Genomic DNA, 17,841 nt, shown 5'->3' with positions numbered 1-17,841 from the left:
ATGCCATGGACTGTAGCCCACCAGGCTTCTCTGTCTATAGAATTCTCCAGGCAAGAATACTGGAGTGGGTTGCCATTTCTTATTCCAGGGGATCTTCCTGACCCAGGGATCGAAACTGTTCTCTTGCATGTCCTGCATTGGCAGGTGGATGCTTTACCACTGAGCCACCTGGGAAACCCTACAAGTGTGTTTTATCAACAATCAACTATCATGAGCCACAAAGCACTGATGATGTAATTTTCCACAGAGGTAAATAACTTTCAATAAAGTTCTGATCAAAATGGCTGTTTTTCCTCTAGTTTACAAAGTGGTTGAATTCCTGTAAATTTTAGTATGTATTAAAACCCTGCAGAAAATACTCTAAATATAGAATTAGGTAGGAAGCTCGCTTAATATGTGGATTCTGGAACCCCATCTTCAGAGATACTGACTCTGTAATCTAAAGAGTCTACATCAGCCTCCCGGTAGAGATTCTGATTTTTAGGCATTGTTTTCTAATTGAATTGGGGAGAGGGTGGTCTAAATAGCCTTTTTTGATCAGAACTTTATCAAAAGTTGTTTACCTCTGTGGAAAATTACATCATCAGTGGCTTTGTGGTTATTTGGTTGCTGATACAACACACTTGTAGGGTAAGCCAAAGACGGCAGGATTCTGGTTCCTGGAGGCGGGTGGCCACGTGTGTGGATGAATCATTTCACTTTCCCTGGGAACTGTTTATTTAGACTTTCAGTTCCATCTGTTACCCAATTACTACTCCATTCCTCTTTGCTTCCTTTCCCACACCTGCTATCATCCTGTCTACCCCGTCTTTGACTTTTCCTCTACCCCGCTACACTACACAGTCCCTCGCTACATACCCTGCTCTTTCTCGTCCCAGATTTCAGTCACCAGCTTCTCCGCAGCCCCTCGGCTTTTTCCCTTTGGTAAATCTCCGGCAATTCTCCCGCAACATCCTCTCTCCTCCTTAAAATGGGAGAAGGGAGGCTCCCACCCTCAGCCTAGACAGGGGCCCAAATCGTTTGCCCGGGTCCCCGCCATGTCCTTGTGTCCCCGCAATTTGCTTTCCCCACCCCGCCCCTCTCTCGGCATCCTGCCCCCGCCCACCCCCAACCCCCAACCTCCGCCCTCAGCGCCGAGATCCGAGGCTCCGGAGTAGCTGGCTGAGGGCACCCGTTAAGGTGCCCCGTCCCTCGCCACCCGTTCGCCTAGAGCACTTCGCCATGGTCCCCCTCCCCAGATCAAACGCCCCCCTCCCCAGATCAAACGCCCCCAGGTGCCCGAAGCTGAAGCCGGCTCTTCTTGTTTGGCCTGGGATGTCTACCACGGGCGGGGGCCGTTGCCGCTGAGTCCGGAGCCCGGCTGCACCCACGTGTCCCAGAGCGCGGCGCCCGGCCAGCGAAAACCTCTTCGAGGCCAGCAACTCCTCATCTCGGAAGCTTATTACAGGCGAGACCCGCGCCGGCCCGGGAGCGGCGCGCGAATCACGAGCCCCACGTGCGGGTCCTCGGCGCCTCTCCGCAGGGTGCGGGTGCCCGCAGAGCCAGCGAGCGAGCGAGAGCGCGGGGGCAGACAGGGTGGACGCGCGGGCAGCGGGGAGGGGGACACCCAGGGGGAGCAAGAGCCAGGTGGCTGTGCAGGCGGCGGGACTGCAGTGCCACCTCTCCGGAGAAAGCCCACAAGCTCACACGCCCGCGCGCACAAGCACGTGCACATCGTGGGCTGCGAGAACCCGAGCCAGCAAGAGCCTTTTGAGTGCCGGACGCGTTTCGGCGATGGCTTCTGCCCTGAACAGCAAAATTCACGCTCCCGGCAATTGCCCGGGCTCCAAAGCCGATGCCCGCGGTGGCGCCGGCTGGAGAATGGACTGTGATCCTGAGATGCACGTGAAAATGTGCAAGAAGATCGCTCAGCTCACCAAGGTAAGATGAGGCGCTGCGGGCTGGCGAGATATGCGCCCGGGGAGCCTGGGGCAGGAGAGGGAGTGCGGACGCAGCCAAGAGAGGCCCAGGCAAAATCCCAGCTGAAACTTTGTCTAGAGGCCAAGCGGAAGGGAAGCGGCCTTAAATCTTGGTGACCTTCTGGAGGCATCGTCCTAGAGCAGTTGAGAGAAAGGATCCTTGCCAAAAAAACTCCTGCAAGCTGTAGGAGTAGCTTGCATTTCCCCCTTTCCACCCTTGACTCAAGAGATCACTGTTTGGAGACAGGCTCATTTGCAAAAAATGAGCTTGCACGCCGAGCAGGTGGTCAGTGCTCCCAGGGTGGGAATGTGAATCGAGTTGAATCAGTGCTGGGGTGTGTATGTGTGTTTCTTTGCAGGCTCTGCTCAAATGATCGTGCCAGAAATGTTGTGATTTCATTCATCACAGTACTTTACCAGCGGGCAGGAGGTCATGTGGGCTATTTAAATATTTGATTCATTTATTCCTTCATTCAGCAAATATTCGAGTCATTTGATGAGTGCCAGCAGCTTGCGTGGCACCGTGCTAAACCTGGAAGGCTGCCCAGGGGACTTACTATCTAACTGGCTGCAGACGTGTGCGGAGCGTAAATGGGGAAGTGAACGATTCACCATTTAATTACGGGATTACAAAAGACCTTGGGAGGTCAGCCAGCCTATTCTCCTACCTCATCCCAGGGCCCTAATTGAACCTCTAGGGACCGTGCTGCCTTCCTTATAAAGACCAGCAAAAAATGTCACCCTATCCTTTGTTAGCCCCCTGCAGCTTCACAATTAGGAGTTCCTTGTGACAGGCACCCCTCCTGTGCCTGGCGTGTAAATGGAAAACATCCCTCTCTTTTATACAAGGTCCCCCAGTGCCTGAATTTAGCTGTTTGCCTTGGAGTTTCCTTTTGATCTCATAATTATTCCTGATAACATGCTTGCTAGTAGAACATCGGGTCCAGGTTCTGTATATGAGACATGCTCTCTTCCCCAACTGTCTCCCTCCTGCTTCCAACACACACTTTTTTTTGTGGGATCACAGGCATTTTCCTCCCTATCTCTCTAGAAGGAAGAAAACACTGAGATCTGAAATTGGGCACTAGCTGCCTTCTCAAGCCCTTCCCTTAACTTTACATTGTTTTGCAAATGAGCCTGTCTTCAAACAGTGATCTCTTGAGTCAAGTGTGGAAAAGGGGAAATGGAAATACTCCTTGGAGGCCTTGGCACATGCTGCTTGGCACCACTGATCTAATTTGCAGTCATCCAAATAGTAACGTCGACCCCAAAATTATTGATTTGAAGTGTTAGGCACAGAATAAAGCATCTTATCTGTCTTCAAAGAAACTAAAATATTTTTGCAGAAACAATTTTGGAGAGAAAACAAAAAGACACTACTCTGTAATCAGTTGCTAAATTGGTTATTTCAAGTTGTGAGTGCCCTAGAGGTAGAAACAAAGGTTAAGTCATTATAGGCAAGAACAGTTAGGAGAGGTTTTATGAAAGAGATGAACCTTGAACTCAGTTTGAATTTATGGAGTGCCTACTGAGTTGGACCATCAAGAAGGCTGAGCACTGAAAAATTGATGCTTTCGAATTGTGGTACTGGAGAAGATTCTTCAGAGTCCCTTGGACAGCAAGGAGATAAAACCAGTCAATACTAAAGGAAATCAAGCCTGAATATTCATTGGAAGGACTGATGCTGAAGCTCAAATACTCTGGCCACCTGATGCAAAGGGCTGACTCACTGGAAAAGATCCTAATGCTGGGAAAGATTGAGGGCAAAAGAAGGGGGCAGCAGAGGATGCGATAGATAGCATCACTGACTCAATGAACATGAATTTGAGCAAAGTCCAGGAGATAGTGGAGGACAGAGTTGTCTGATGTGCTGTAGAGTCTGACGTGTCCAAAGAGTTGGACACAACTTAGTGACTTAGCAGCAACAACAGCTTTGTGCCAGGCACTGTGTCCAATATTAATGGCACACAACTAAAAAGACAGGGCCCCTACCCTTGTGGTGTGACAAATGTATAAAAAGATCATTTGAATATAATGTGGTAATGGTAGTCACTCCATCCATTAATATTTTGGCATGATTATTATTTGCCAAGCACTGTGAATAAAGCATCCACGATCCTTATGGCATAGAAGGCAGTGTTTCTCAAAGTATATTCTGCATTAGAAATCACAGTTGATTTTTATTATGTTGTGCTCGCTTTATCATTTTCCATGCTAGTTGTTTAAATTAGACCCTTTCAATATTGATATTGATATGCTACCTTTCTTTTGGTTGTTTGTACGTTGTATTTTCCATCTCTTTATATTTAATCTTTCTATAAGTTTTATTTTGTTGTATCACTGATAGGTGAACTTAATCCATGTGCATTTACTGTGATTACTAATATATTGGGGCTTATTCTTCCATCATATTTTGTGCTTTTCATTTACCATCCTTTTTCTCCATCTCTGCTTTCTATGGGATTAGTTGAATGATTTATATTCCCTCATTTTTCACTGTTGGTTTGAGGGCTTTAGGCATTATTCCTATACTCATCAACATTGTATTTAGTTTTCCACATACATATTTAACTTAATATGACCAACCTAGATAGCATGTTAAAAAGCAGAGACATTACTTTGCCAACAAAAGTCCATCTAGTCAAGGCTACGGTTTTTCCAGTGGTCATGTATGATTGTGAAAGATGGACTATAAAGAAAGCTGAGCACTGAAGAATTGATGCTTATGAACTGAACTGTGATGTTGGAGAAGACTCTTGAGAGTCCCTTGGGCTGCAAGGAGATCCAACCAGTCAATCATAAAGGATATCAGTCCTAAGTGTTCATTGGATGAACTGATGTTGAAGCTGAAACTCCAATACTTTGGCCACCTGATGCAAAGAGCTGACTCACTTGAAAAGAGCCTGATGCTGGGAAAAATTGAAGGCAGGAGGAGAAGGGGACAACAGAGGATGAGATGGTTGGGTGGCATCACCAACTCAATGGATATGAGTTTGGGTAAACTCCAGGAGTTGGTGATGGACAGGGAGGCCTGGCGTGCTGCAGTCCGTGGGGTTGCAAAGAGTTGGACATGACTGAGCGACTGAATTGAACTGAATAAAGTTTTCATGTAATTCTTTCTTCCTGAAAAAGAGCTTTGCATACTTCACCCATTTAATAGCCCTTTTCTTTCCCGTCTTGTCATTGATGTCTAGATTTTTTTTACCTTTTAAATTTTAAAATTATTTTTATAGTTAATTAAATTTACTGATATTTTGCTGATTATTCTACGCTTTTTTTTTTTTTCTTGAATCCATGGCCTTCTTTTTTGGTTCAGTTTTCTTCTATCTGAAGTTCATCTGTTAATAGTTCTTTCTATAGGGGTCCTGGTGTGCGAAGAAATCTTTTGTGCATTTGAAAGTGTCTTTATTTTGTCCTCACTGTTGTTTATTTGCCCATAAAATTCTTCTTAACACTTATTTTTCCAAGACACAGTGTTGGTAGTGTTCTATTACCATAGGTACTAATTGCTGCTGATAAAAATCCTACTGCCCGTCAAATTTTCATTTATTTGTAGATAATCTGCCTTTTCTCTTGATGGCATCTGCATGTGTTTATTTTGATGTTTAGCCATTTCATTATAACTCTCTAATTGGTATTGAGTGTACTTTCTATTGAAGACTCATGCTCTCTTTAATTCTGGAAAATTATCAATTATTTTCTTTTCAAATATTGTTTTTCTGCCATTACCTCCTTTCACTTTTCTGGAGCTGCTATTAGGTGAATTAAGGAAGCCTCTCCATATTCTGAAATGTTATTAAAATTTTTTTGTCTCTGTATCCTGGTGAATTCCTTAATCATGTTTTCTTGTTTGCCAATCCACTAAATAGTTTGTCCAGTCCAGAGTTTTTCCCATCTATTAAGTTGTATAATTATATTTTCATTTCTAAGATTGCTGTTCTTGCTTCCTTTCTGTCTGATTTTGGTAAATTCTTAATTTGTATAGTTTTATTGAAGTATAATTTACATATCATAAAATTCATCTAAGCATACAATTCAATATATTTTAGTAAACTTACAGAATTGTTGCACCATAACCATAATCTAGTTTTAGAACATTTCTATCATTGTCCTTTGTGTCCATCTGTAGTCAATCCCTGTTCCCACCCCCCCATGCCAAGCAACCATTAATCTCCTTTCTGTCTCTATAAATTTGTCTTTGTCAGACTTTTCATGTCAGTGAAACAATGCAACATGTATTTCCATCTAGTTTTTTCACTTAGATGCTAAATCTTAGCATCGTGTTTTGAGGTTCATCAATTGGTGTAGCGTATGTCATTTATTCATTCCCTTTTATTACGCACTAGTATCCCATTGTGTGGATACTAATGATCATATTCACCAATTAATAGGCATTTGGATTGTTTCCACTCTGGGTCTACTATGAATAATGCTGCTACAAACATTACATTCCTACAGACATAGCTTCATTACTTTATTTTATAAATAAGATAGAGAAAATAGTAAGAGAGCAAATAATAAAACAAATGGGACCAGTGGTTAAGAATAAGAGAATCTGAGTAAAGGGTAGGTGTGACATTCTTTGTACTGTTCTTTTTCTGGCAGTTTTTCCCTAAGTTTGAAATTCTTTCTAAATAAAAGTTTAAAACAAAAAGCATACAGGATCCCAGACCCCATCTTAGAAAGTAAGGAGAGGTGACAGGCATTGTTGTTTTCTAAATCACTTCAAGACCTGTAACATTCACACAGGGTTGAGAATCACTGGTTCAGAATAGCCAAAGGTTTAAATAGTAGAGTGGACACAGAGGAGTTAATTGGGAGAGCAGGAGGTTTCACATCCATTTCCCATTATAGCTTGTGGGATACTTTGGTCTTGAAAGCGTCAGGCAGGTTTGCCTAGCCCTGTCCAGTCAGCCAGTCTCTCCTTTTCACCCGTTCAAAAATCTGCAGCTGATTTTTCCTTTTGTAACTTTCTACACATCCTCTTACCCAGAAGTGTTGGCATCCCTCATACCCAGAGATTTTCCAATTCCCACTTTCAAGGTGAGATGGAGTGTCTTGCCCCCGAAACAAGTTTAACAAAGATCCTTTTGTATTAGAACACAAAAATGAGTGGGAAAGCACATGCTCCCTCTCCATCAATTGTCCCTCGAACTGAAGGCTGAATCTCAGGAACCCAGCCCATAAGCATGACTCCATACACCCACCAGACCACCTCTCATTGGGAGTTATGAGAAGAAAAGTATCCAGGAGGCAATAAACAGTCCTCTTAGTGCCAGAGCTGCCAAGCTAAAAGTATAAGGTGTAAGATAACCCCAAGAGAACCTGTCAGTCACCCTTCCAAAATGATGTCTTCCCAGATCTCAGAAGACCCTATAGGGGCTACGGTGAAATCAAGTGGCTGCAACTTCTGAACATTAGTGATGCCTTATGATTCACTGATGCTAAAGCTGAAACTGCAATACTTTGGCCACCTCATGCGAAGAGTTGACTCACTGGAAAAGACTCTGATGCTGGGAGGGATTGGGGGCAGGAGGAGAAGGGGACGACAGAGAATGAGATGGCTGGATGGCATCACCAGCTTGATGGACATGAGTTTGAGTGAACTCTGGGAGTTGGTGATGGACAGGGAGGCCTGGCGTGCTGTGATTCATGGGGTTGCAAAGAGTCGGACACGACTGAGCGACTGAACTGAACTGAACTGATGATTCCCTAGTGTTTGCATTCTTTGTAAAGCCCTTTACATGCTTGCTCATCCTCCGGGAGCACAGCATTTCTGCATGACAAGGAGATGAGCATGGTCAGTCTCAGTCTATTTACAAGAATAGGTCCAGTTCAGGGAGGGGGAGGAACTGCCCTGGCTCAGCTTGTGAATAGGTGGGTAAATATCAGGAATCCAGCTTTCCCTTGGATATAAGCCACATTCTCTAATATTACTCTTCCCAGGTGACTCAGTGGTAAGGAACCCACCTGCCAATGCAGGAGATGCAGGAGACACACATTTGATCCCTGGGTCAGGAAAATCCCTTGGAGGAGGAAATGGCAACCCACTCCAGTATTCTTGCCTGGGAAATCCCCTGGACAAAAGAACCTGGCAAGCTACTGTCCATGGGGTCACAAAGAGTCAGACATGAGTGAGCATACGCACAGTATATTTTGATCTCAAAACAGCCTATGCCTTGGTCTTATATTTTAGTTAGTTCACTGGAGAAGAATGATTTTGTTTATTGGGCTTTCCTAAAGATCCGCCACACAGATCTTAGGATGAGTTCAGTTTTGAGGACTGTGGTAAAGTGTTGTAGTAAGAATGAATTCTGTCATTCAAGAAAGCATCCTAACTTGAGAGCGGGGGCCCTTTGAGTGGCAGTATAGTTCTTATCTGTAGATCCTTCCTTCCTGCTGTGGGAAGGTCTGGAGGTCAGAGTCAGCACTCCCAGCACAGTAGAATGACCAAACCAAGGGAACTGTGTCTCCCCACATCCTGGAACCTTACTAAAGTCTGTGGAGACACATGAGCAGAGACAATCATATTGGATGTTGGGGAAAAATAGTGGATTGTTTAGGGATGGGGTAGGGAGTTACTGTTATGGAGAACAGTCCCTGAGTAAAAAGTCAGAAATATTAAGGAAAAAGGATTATAATTTCTACTCCAGGTTATCTTTTAAATGAATTTAAGTTGGATTTATTTCTAGAGGGGTGCCTCTTACCCTTATTTATATAATGAATATAAATAAAAATTAAATGTGAATAAAAACGAGGGCACAATTTGGGATTTACTCTTAGAATGATCACCTTGCTTGGTTATTACCAGCTAAAATGCTATCTCTTCAGAGATACCTTTTCTGACTTTCCCAGCCAAAGGGGCCGACCTATCTGTAAGTGAGAAGAGCAGTCCTTTCTTCCTTGGTGACTTGTGAGGGTTCACTAACTTAAGAAATGTAAGGAGAGCATCTCACCCCGGGGGCGGAACTATCATAAGCCTGGTAGATGTTGGTTTCTTCCCTTCCTGAGCTAGAATTGCAGAGGGACAGGACCACTGCTCAGTTGTCAAAACCAGCAACTAGGAACAAAGCCAGCCCTTTCCTGGACTGAGAGGCCAGGACAGTGGCCCCAGCAGTAGGAGTGATGCCTGCTGCCACACAAGTCCTCGGCAACAGGTTGCCACTTGAGCCCTGGGTTTTTGTGGCTTGAAGCTGTGGAAGTTTTATTGCACTGCTGACTCCCTTCAGTTCAGTTCAGTTCAGTCGCTCAGTCGTGTCCTACTCTTTGCGACCCCATGAATCACAGCACGCCAGGCCTCCCTGTCCATCACCAACTCCCGGAGTTCACTCAAACTCATGTCCATCGAGTCGGTGATGCCATCCAGCCATCTCATTCTCTGTCGTCCCTGGCTCCTCCTGCCCCCAATCTCTCCCAGCATCAGACTCTTTTCCAGTGAGTCAACTCTTCGCATGAGGTGGCCAAAGTATTGCAGTTTTAGCTTCAGCATCAGTCCTTCCAATGAACACCCAGGATTGATCTCCTTTAGAATGGACTGGTTGGACCTCCTTGCAGTCCAAGGGACTCTCAAGAGTCTTCTCCAGCACCACAGTTCAAAAGCATCAATTCTTTGGTGCTCAGCTTTCTTCACAGTCCAACTCTCACATCCATACATGACCACGGGAAAAACCATAGCCTTGACTAGACGGACCTTTGTTGGCAAAGTAATGTCTCTGCTTTTTAATATGCTATCTAGGTTGCCTTACTTCTCTCCAAATACCCTCCTGCCTGCAGGAGCTTATGTAGGGACAGATGTTTAAACAGTTCCATACCAGTTTGCTTTGGATTCTGGATTTGAAAACTGCAGATCTGTATTAACAAGCCCTCTCTGTTGGAATTTTTTAATTTAATGAAGTGATTTGTGGTGTACAAACAGCTATCTCACAAAAATCTTTTTGCCAGAAAACAGGATGAAGGACACATTAAATTGGGTGTCTTTGAACGCTACTAAGATGCCTCCACTTTTGCATAACATTCGGATCTCTGCACTTCCCACCCCAAACCTTGTTGCAATTCTTTCTCCGCACAGCAGCCAGAGTGATGCTAAAAGTGAATAACACCTTCCTACATTGCTGTAGAATGTTGCAGCTGCTTTGGAAAACAGTCTGGCAGTTCCTCAAATAATTAAGAGATTTATCATAATGAACCAGCAATTCTACACCTATGTATATACCCAAGAGAAACTAACTTATACATAACATTCTGAGCAACATTATTTATAGTAGCCAAAAATGGAAATAAACTGTCTATCAACTGGAAAATGGTATGAATAAAATATGGTACAAAGTACAATCGGGGCAGTGACTGAGGGCTGCAAGGTTTCATTTTGGTGCAATGAGAATATTCTTAGGTTGACTGTAGTGATAGTTACACAATTCTGCGCATGTGCTGAAAGCCACTGAATTATGCAGTTTAAATGGGTGGATTGTATGGGCTCAATAATTATATCTCAGTTAAGCTGTGAACTTTGAAACCAACAAAAACAAACTGAATTTTCTCCCTTTTGAATCCAGTTCCAAAGCAAGTCCTGATGACTTTACCCTATAAATGTAAACGATCAGTTCTGCATTTTTGCCTCCACCCTAGTCTGAGCCACCTTCACCTCCTTCCCTCCACCCTTCTGGGGCTCCTCATGGTCTATCCTTGCCACCCTCACAGCAGCAATAATCATACAGTATAAACCAGAGCATGACATTCTTCCATTTAGAACCCACAAATGGCTTCTCATTTCACTTGGAATAAAGTTTGTTCACGTAAGTAAATTCTTCAGTATGGTCACTTGAGGTGTCTGCTCTCCACTTCTCAGCATCATCTCCTCCATCACACTGGCCTTCTTTCAAAGCCTTCAGACGCTAGTGCCACTTGGAGCCTTTGTCCTTATGGCTTCTTCTGCCTGCTCCTGGCTAGGTTCATATGTCTCTTAAGGGAGGGCCTCCCTGCTCACCTATACCATGAAATTCCCTCAGTTCCATCTGCTGTTTCCATTTTTTCCGTCCATCTGTTCATCTGTTTATTGCCTTCTCTTCCCTGCCAAGGAAGTCATCCCTTGAAGGCAGGAATTTCTGTCTGTCCTGTTCTCTCCTATACACCCCAGTGCCTGGAACAGCACCTGATTAGTGATTGGTGCTCATCAAGTGTTTGTTGGTGGGCTAAATGAACAAAACTCTTCCTGGACCTCCCACAGCTCTTAGGAAAAAATATCACATTTCAACCATAGCCTACGTACAGCCATCTCATGGGACAGTGGAGAGGTTTCTTTTTCAAGGACAGAACTCAGGAGGTACTAGCATCTAATTTCAATTTTCGTAAAGGCAATGGAAAACTGGCATATCTGATAAATAAATGGACTTTCCCCATCCTCTCCCAGGTCAGCTTCTGACTTAGTCTCTCCTAGCCCCTCACCATAGACACAGGATCAGACCAAGCTCTCCATTTGATCAGATCCATATTCCTTCAGGACACCAGAATTATGGGGCAAAATATAAAAAGAAACCTCAGTGACCAATCATACATAAAATATCCATTTGAGAAAAATAAAAGTTACAGAGAAACAAGAAGAAAAAGATTTTAAAGTATCCCCAATCTATAGTAACTACAGTGATACAATAACTAATACTATTTTGTATAGCCTACTCTATGATTTCCCATAAATATATAGACATGTCATTTTTAAAAATAGAGTTGTATCATTCATGATTATTGTGTTACCTGGAGTTTTCCATCTTTAGAAGTAAATCCAGAACTCTCCAACATAATTTTAATGGTTGTGTTAAAAATATTCCATTGTATAAATGTTGTATAATTTAACTTCTTTCATTTGAGACACTTTTACTGAGTGTTTTTAAAAGTGCCAGGTAAAATCCCTTATCTCATGGAACTTATAGGCAAAAGAAGTAGAAAGAAACCCTCAAACACAATGCTGCTGCTGCTGCTGCTAAGTCTCTTCAGTCATGTCCGACTCTGTGTGACCCCATAGACGGAAGCCCACCAGGCTCCCCCGTCCCTGAGATTCTCCAGGCAAGAACACTGGAGTGGGTTGCCATTTCCTTCTCCAATGTGTGAAAGTGGAAACTGAAAAGTGAAAGTGGAAAGTGAAAAGTGAAAGTGAAGTCGCTCAGTCGTGTCCAACCCTTAGCGACCCCACGGACTGCAGCCTACCAGGCTCCTCCATCCATGGGATTTTCTAGGCAATAGTACTGAAGCCCTCATATTCAATGTCATGTGAACACTTTGAATAAATCAAAATGAAAACTATAAAAGAAAAGCCTAGCACATACATAACATTTTTTTTTTTTTTTACTTAAAACAGGGGTCAGCAATCTATGCTGTAGGCCAAATCAGCCTGCTGCCCAGTTTTGTATGGCTTGTGGGTCAAGGATAGTTTTTACATTTTTAAAAACTTGGAAAAAATATAAAATAAGAACAATATTTGGTGACACATTGAAAGTATATGAAATTCAAATTTAATGTCCAAAATAAAGTTTTATTGGAACATAGTGATGCACATTCATTTTAGAGATGGTCTAGGGTAGCTTTTGTGCTGAAATAGCAGATTCGAATTACTGGGAGAGACTTGCTAAAGCCTAAAATAATTACTACCCGGTCATTTACAGAAAAAAGGTTCAGTTCAGTTCAGTTCAGTCATTCAGTCGTGTCCGACTGTTTGCAACCCCATGAATCACAGCACGCCAGGCCTCCCTATCCATCACCAACTCCCGGAGTTCACTCAAACTCGTGTCCATCGAGTCAGTGATGCCATCCAGCCATCTCATTCTCTGTCATTCCCATCTCCTCCCACCCCCAATCCCTCCCAGCATCAGAGTCTTTTCCAGTGAGTCAACTCATCGCATGAAGTGGCCAAAGTATTGGAGTTTCAGATTGAGCATCAGTCCTTCCAATGAACACCCAGGATCGATCTCCTTTAGAATGGACTGGTTGGATCTCCTTGCAGTCCAAGGGACTCTCAATGGGCTTCTCCAGCACCACAGTTCAAAAGCACCAATTCTTCGGCCCTCAGCTTTCTTCACAGTCCAACTCTCACATCCATACATGACCACGGGAAAAACCATAGCCTTGACTAGATAGACCTTTGTTGGCAAAGTAATGTTTCTGCTTTTTAATATGCTTTCTAGGTTGGTCATAACTTTCCTTCCAAGGAGTAAGCGTCTTTTAATTTCCTGGCTGCAATCAGCATCCACAGTGATTTTGGAGCCCAAAAAAATAAAGTCTGACACTCTTTCCTCTGTTTCCCCATCTATTTCCCATGAAGTGATGGGACCAGATGCCATGATCTTCATTTTCTGAATGTTGAGCTTCAAGCCAACCTTTTCACTCTCCTCTTTCACTTTCATCAAGAGGCTTTTGAGTTCCTCTTTACTTTCTGCCATAAGGGTAGTGTCATCTGCATATCTGAGGTTATTGATATTTCTCCCAGCAATCTTGATTCCAGCTTGTGCTTCTTCCAACCCAGCGTTCCTCATGATGTACTGTGCATATAAGTTAAACAAGCAAGGTGACAATATACAGCCTTGACGTACTCCTTTTCCTATTTGGAACCAGTCTGTTGTTCCATGTCCAGTTCTGACTGTTGCTTCCTGACCTGCATACAGGTTTCTCAAGAGGCAGGTCAGGTGGTCTGGTATTCCCATCTCTTTCAGAATGTTCCACAGTTTATTGTGATCCACACAGTCAAAGGCTTTGGCATAATCAATGAAGCAGAAATAGATGTTTTTCTGGAACTCTCTTGCTTTCTCCATGATCCAGCGGATGTTGGCGATTTGATCTCTGGTTCCTCTGCCTTTTCTAAAACCTGCTTGAACATCTGGAAGTTCACGGTTCACATATTGCTGAAGACTGGCTTAGAGAATTTTGAGCATGACTTTACTAGCGTGTGCTGCTGCTGCTGCTAAGTCACTTCAGTCGTGTCCGACTCTGTGCGACCCCATCGATAGTAGCCCACCAGTCTCCGCCGTCTCTGGGATTCTCCAGGCAAGAACACTGGAGTGGGCTGCCATTTCCTTCTCCAATGCATGAAAGTGAAAAGTGAAAGTGAAGTCACTCAGTCGTATCCGACTCTTCGCGACCCCATGGACTACAGCCTACCAGGCTCCTCCACCCATGGGATTTTCCAGGCAAGAGTACTGGAGTGGGTTGCCATTGCCTTCTCCCTACTAGCGTGTGAGATGAGTGCAGTTGTGCGGTAGTTTGAGCATTCTTTGGCATTCCCTTTCTTTGGGATTGGAATGAAGACTGACATTTTCCAGTCCTGTGGCCACTGCTGAGTTTTCCAAATTTGCTGGCATATTGAGTGCAGCACTTTCACAGCATCATCTTTCAGGATTCGAAATAGCTCAATTTTGAGGACCCCTAATTTAAAACACATAGATGGATACTCATTCACTAATTCTTTCATGTGAGACTCATTTTCAGCTCTTTGGGATGGCCTGCTGTCTGGCATTTCACCTTACTTGTCTTATATAAACTATACCCATAGTTTACCATAGTTAGAGTGACATTTTAATTTGTCATACAAACTGGGACACTTCTGAGAATGAAAGGGCCACTAAATCAGATAGGGCACTGAAATTAAAGGTATAATCAGGAACTGTCCTGGCCTGACCATAATGCATCAGTATATATATATATATATTTTATCATTTTGGCATCTTTAAGGTGGAGAAGGAGAATCTAAAACACTTGTGAAACAATATGGGTTCAGACTCCTTTTAAACCTTTAAAACTTTCACTTCTTCATCATACCTAATTGAATACCATTTTTTTTAACTAGCAACTTGTCTTTATCAATAATTGCTTTATCTTTTCAAATTATTCAGCCCAGTTTTCATCAGAACAACAACTTACTCTTTATATTCATATATAACTGGCTTAGTGTGGTGTTAAATCACACAATTACAATAGCAAATACAACTGGCATAAACAGGTGACTGTGAGAGCAGAAGTCTGGTGGCTTTCCAGAGGAATAGTGAAGAGTATTAAGTTATCCACATGTTGATTGAATGGAGACTGGTTAAAACAACATCTTCTGTTTTTATTAAAAAATTGAAATACGGTTTTGATATGCTACCAAGCAACAAGTATGAAAACACTGAACAATCTGAGGGATCAAGAAAAGTTTCCTGAGGTACATAGGGACCATGATTCATGGATATTTTGGTTGATTCTGGTTTCTCATTGAAAAATCATTGTGATGGGATTTGTTGTTAAAATATTGTGATGGATATTCTTGAGATTCTATCCCTGCACTTTTACTAGATTATTTCCTTGAGATAGATTTCCATGAGCAGAACTTATGCTTGTTACAGGTAGAGTCACATAAAAAATACTAGGAAAATTGGAAGAAAGAGACATGGAGAATATTTATCAATTAGTTAAAAACAACCTAATAAATAAGATATACGGAGGTCCTAACTTGTTAACTACAAAGCTTGCCATTTAAAAAGGCATTTACTACAACTCTCTTCTATAATCTGAACATTGGAACAGTTTCAAGTGAGCAACTCTCATAGTTACAGAGACAATGGCATAATTACTTTTAAACCATAGTGGCATAATAACAGGCCCAGACTGTCAGCTCACATTATAACTTTAATAGACCTATTTGAAGTTACTCACTGTATTCTGAGCCTCCAGGGTAAGAGGATACACCTGGAAAAGGCTCCCAGGTTCCTTGAGGCATTAGAGAAACAAGCAGCTCTCTCACAGCTCACAGGCCAGTAGCACCAATAAGCATACCAGCAGTTCTCCCTGGTCTGTCCCTGATCTCACTGGAAGCCTTTCTCTTAGTTGTGGAAACTTCAGAACATGAAACAGAAAGACCTTCTTATGAGTCTTTAATGTCCTCATCAGGAATAATGTTCCAAGTCTTGTAAGGCAAGGTGACAGAGAAAAATTTCCTGAAAAGCTGCTGAATCCTGACCAGCTTTACCCCCTTAAACTTCATGCTCTTGTTTTGTTAAAAATGCAAGTCCAAGAGATTATTCAGTCTTTCACAGCTTTGTGTAATTGTACACTTGGCAGTTGCTGTCTTCTCTTTATAAAAGCCATGGTAGACCAAAAATAGCCCTCAAATAGGTGTCAGATCCCTGGAACCTGTGATGCTATAATACTTTATTTGGAAAAAGGATCTCTGCAGATTAAGTGTATTGAGATGAGATCATCTTAGATTATCTGGATGGGCTCTAAATCCAATGACAAGTGTCCCTTGAGGAGAAAGGCAGAGCAGGGTTAAATACAGAAGAGAAGATGAAGAAGAGAGGAAGGTCACATGAAGATGAAGGAAGGGCTTGGAGTTATGCAGTCACAGGCCAAGGAGCACCTGGAGCCACCGAAAGCTAGAAGTGACAGGAGGGAGTATGGCCGTGCAGTCACCTTGATTTTGACTTCTGACCTACTGTGAAAGAAAAAACTCTGTTTATTTTTTTTAATAGATTTCAGGTGTACAACGTTATAATTCAACATCTGTGTGCACTACCAAGTGATCACACCACAAGTTTAGTTGCCATCTATCACCATACATTTGGTGTGTGGAAATAGACGGCATTCACCCATTTCACCCACCCTCTGCAACCCCTTTCTCCCTGGTAACTACTAATCCATCCTCTGTGCCTATGAGTTTGGTTTGCTTTTATTTTGTTTGTTCACTTGTTTTGTTTTAGATTCCACATGTGAGTGAAATCGTACAGTATTTGCCTTTCTCCATCTTATTTCATTTAGCATAATACCTTCAAGGTCCATTTGTTGTTATTGTTCACTTGCTCAGTCATGTCCGACTCTTTGCAACCCAGTGGATTGCACACCTTTACCATCTCCCGGAGCTTGCTCAGACTCATGTCCATTGAGTCAGTGATGCCATCCAACCATCTTGTCCTCTATCACCCCCTTCTCTTCCTGCCCTCAATCTTTCCCAGCATCAGGGTCTTTTCTAATGAGTCCTCTCTTCGCATGAGGTGGCCAAAGTATTGGAGCTTCAGCTTCAGCATCAGTCCTTCCAGTGAATATTCAGGACTGATTTCCTTTGGGACTGACTGGCTTGATCTCCTTGCAGTCCAAGGGCCTCTCAAGAGTCTTCTCCAACACCACAGTTCAAAATCATCAATTCTTTGGTTCTCATCCTTCTTTATAGTCCAATTCTCACATCCATACATGACTAGTGGAAAAACCATAGCTTTGACCATACAGACCTGTGTCATCAAAGTAAAGTCTCTGCTAAGGTCCATTTATGTTGTTCCAGATGGAAGAATTTCATTCTTTCTCATTGGGAAGTAGTATTCCACTCTGTGCATCTTTATTCATTCATCTATGGACACTTAGACTGTTTCTATATCTTGACTATTGTAAACAATGCTGCAGTGAACATAGGGATGCATATATCTTTTCAGATTAATGTTTTCGTATTCTTCAGATAAAAACCCAGAAGTGGAATATCTGAGTCATATGGTAGTTCTATTCTCAGTTTCTTGTGGCATCTCATACTGTTTTATGCAGCAGCTACACCAGTTTACAGTTCTGCCAACAGTGGGTTCCCTTTTCTCCACATCCTCAACAGTATTTATTTCTTGCCTTTTTAGTAATATCCATTCTAATCGGTGTGAGATGATATCTTACTGTGATTTTTATTTGCATTTCCCTAATAATTAGTGATGTTGAACATCCTATGTACCTATTGGTTACCTGTATATCGTCTTTGGAAAAATATCTGTTCAGTGCCTCTGCTCATTTTTTAAGTCAGATTGTTTGTCTTTTTGTTGTTGAGTTGTGTGAGATGTTACATATTTTGTATATTAACCCCTTATCAGATGTATGATTTGAAATTATCTTCTCCCAT

The 17,841-nt window shown here is 42.7% G+C and overlaps 1 protein-coding gene across 2 annotated transcripts in view; it reads left to right on the top strand.

Annotated features, from left to right (window-relative positions):
* The first annotated feature begins 1,370 nt into the window (after nt 1-1,370).
* FAM184B (family with sequence similarity 184 member B) overlaps nt 1,371-17,841 on the top strand; it is a 133,517-nt gene continuing 117,046 nt past the window's right edge. The window contains exon 1 of one of the 2 annotated variants that reach the window (XM_055434004.2): nt 1,371-1,920. In XM_055434004.2, the coding sequence (XP_055289979.2) occupies nt 1,774-1,920 (147 nt within the window). In that variant the 5' untranslated portion in view covers nt 1,371-1,773. The remainder of the gene's footprint in view (nt 1,921-17,841) is intronic. The other variant, XM_088836249.1, reaches the window with a different exon arrangement.

Source organism: Moschus berezovskii, chromosome 5 (assembly GCF_049115385.1).
Source record: "Moschus berezovskii isolate FMDL1 chromosome 5, NW_MosBer_1.0, whole genome shotgun sequence".
Classification (NCBI taxonomy): domain Eukaryota; kingdom Metazoa; phylum Chordata; class Mammalia; order Artiodactyla; family Moschidae; genus Moschus; species Moschus berezovskii.
Note: the sequence above shows the minus strand (reverse complement) of the source record. Positions and strands in the feature narration are given on the sequence as shown.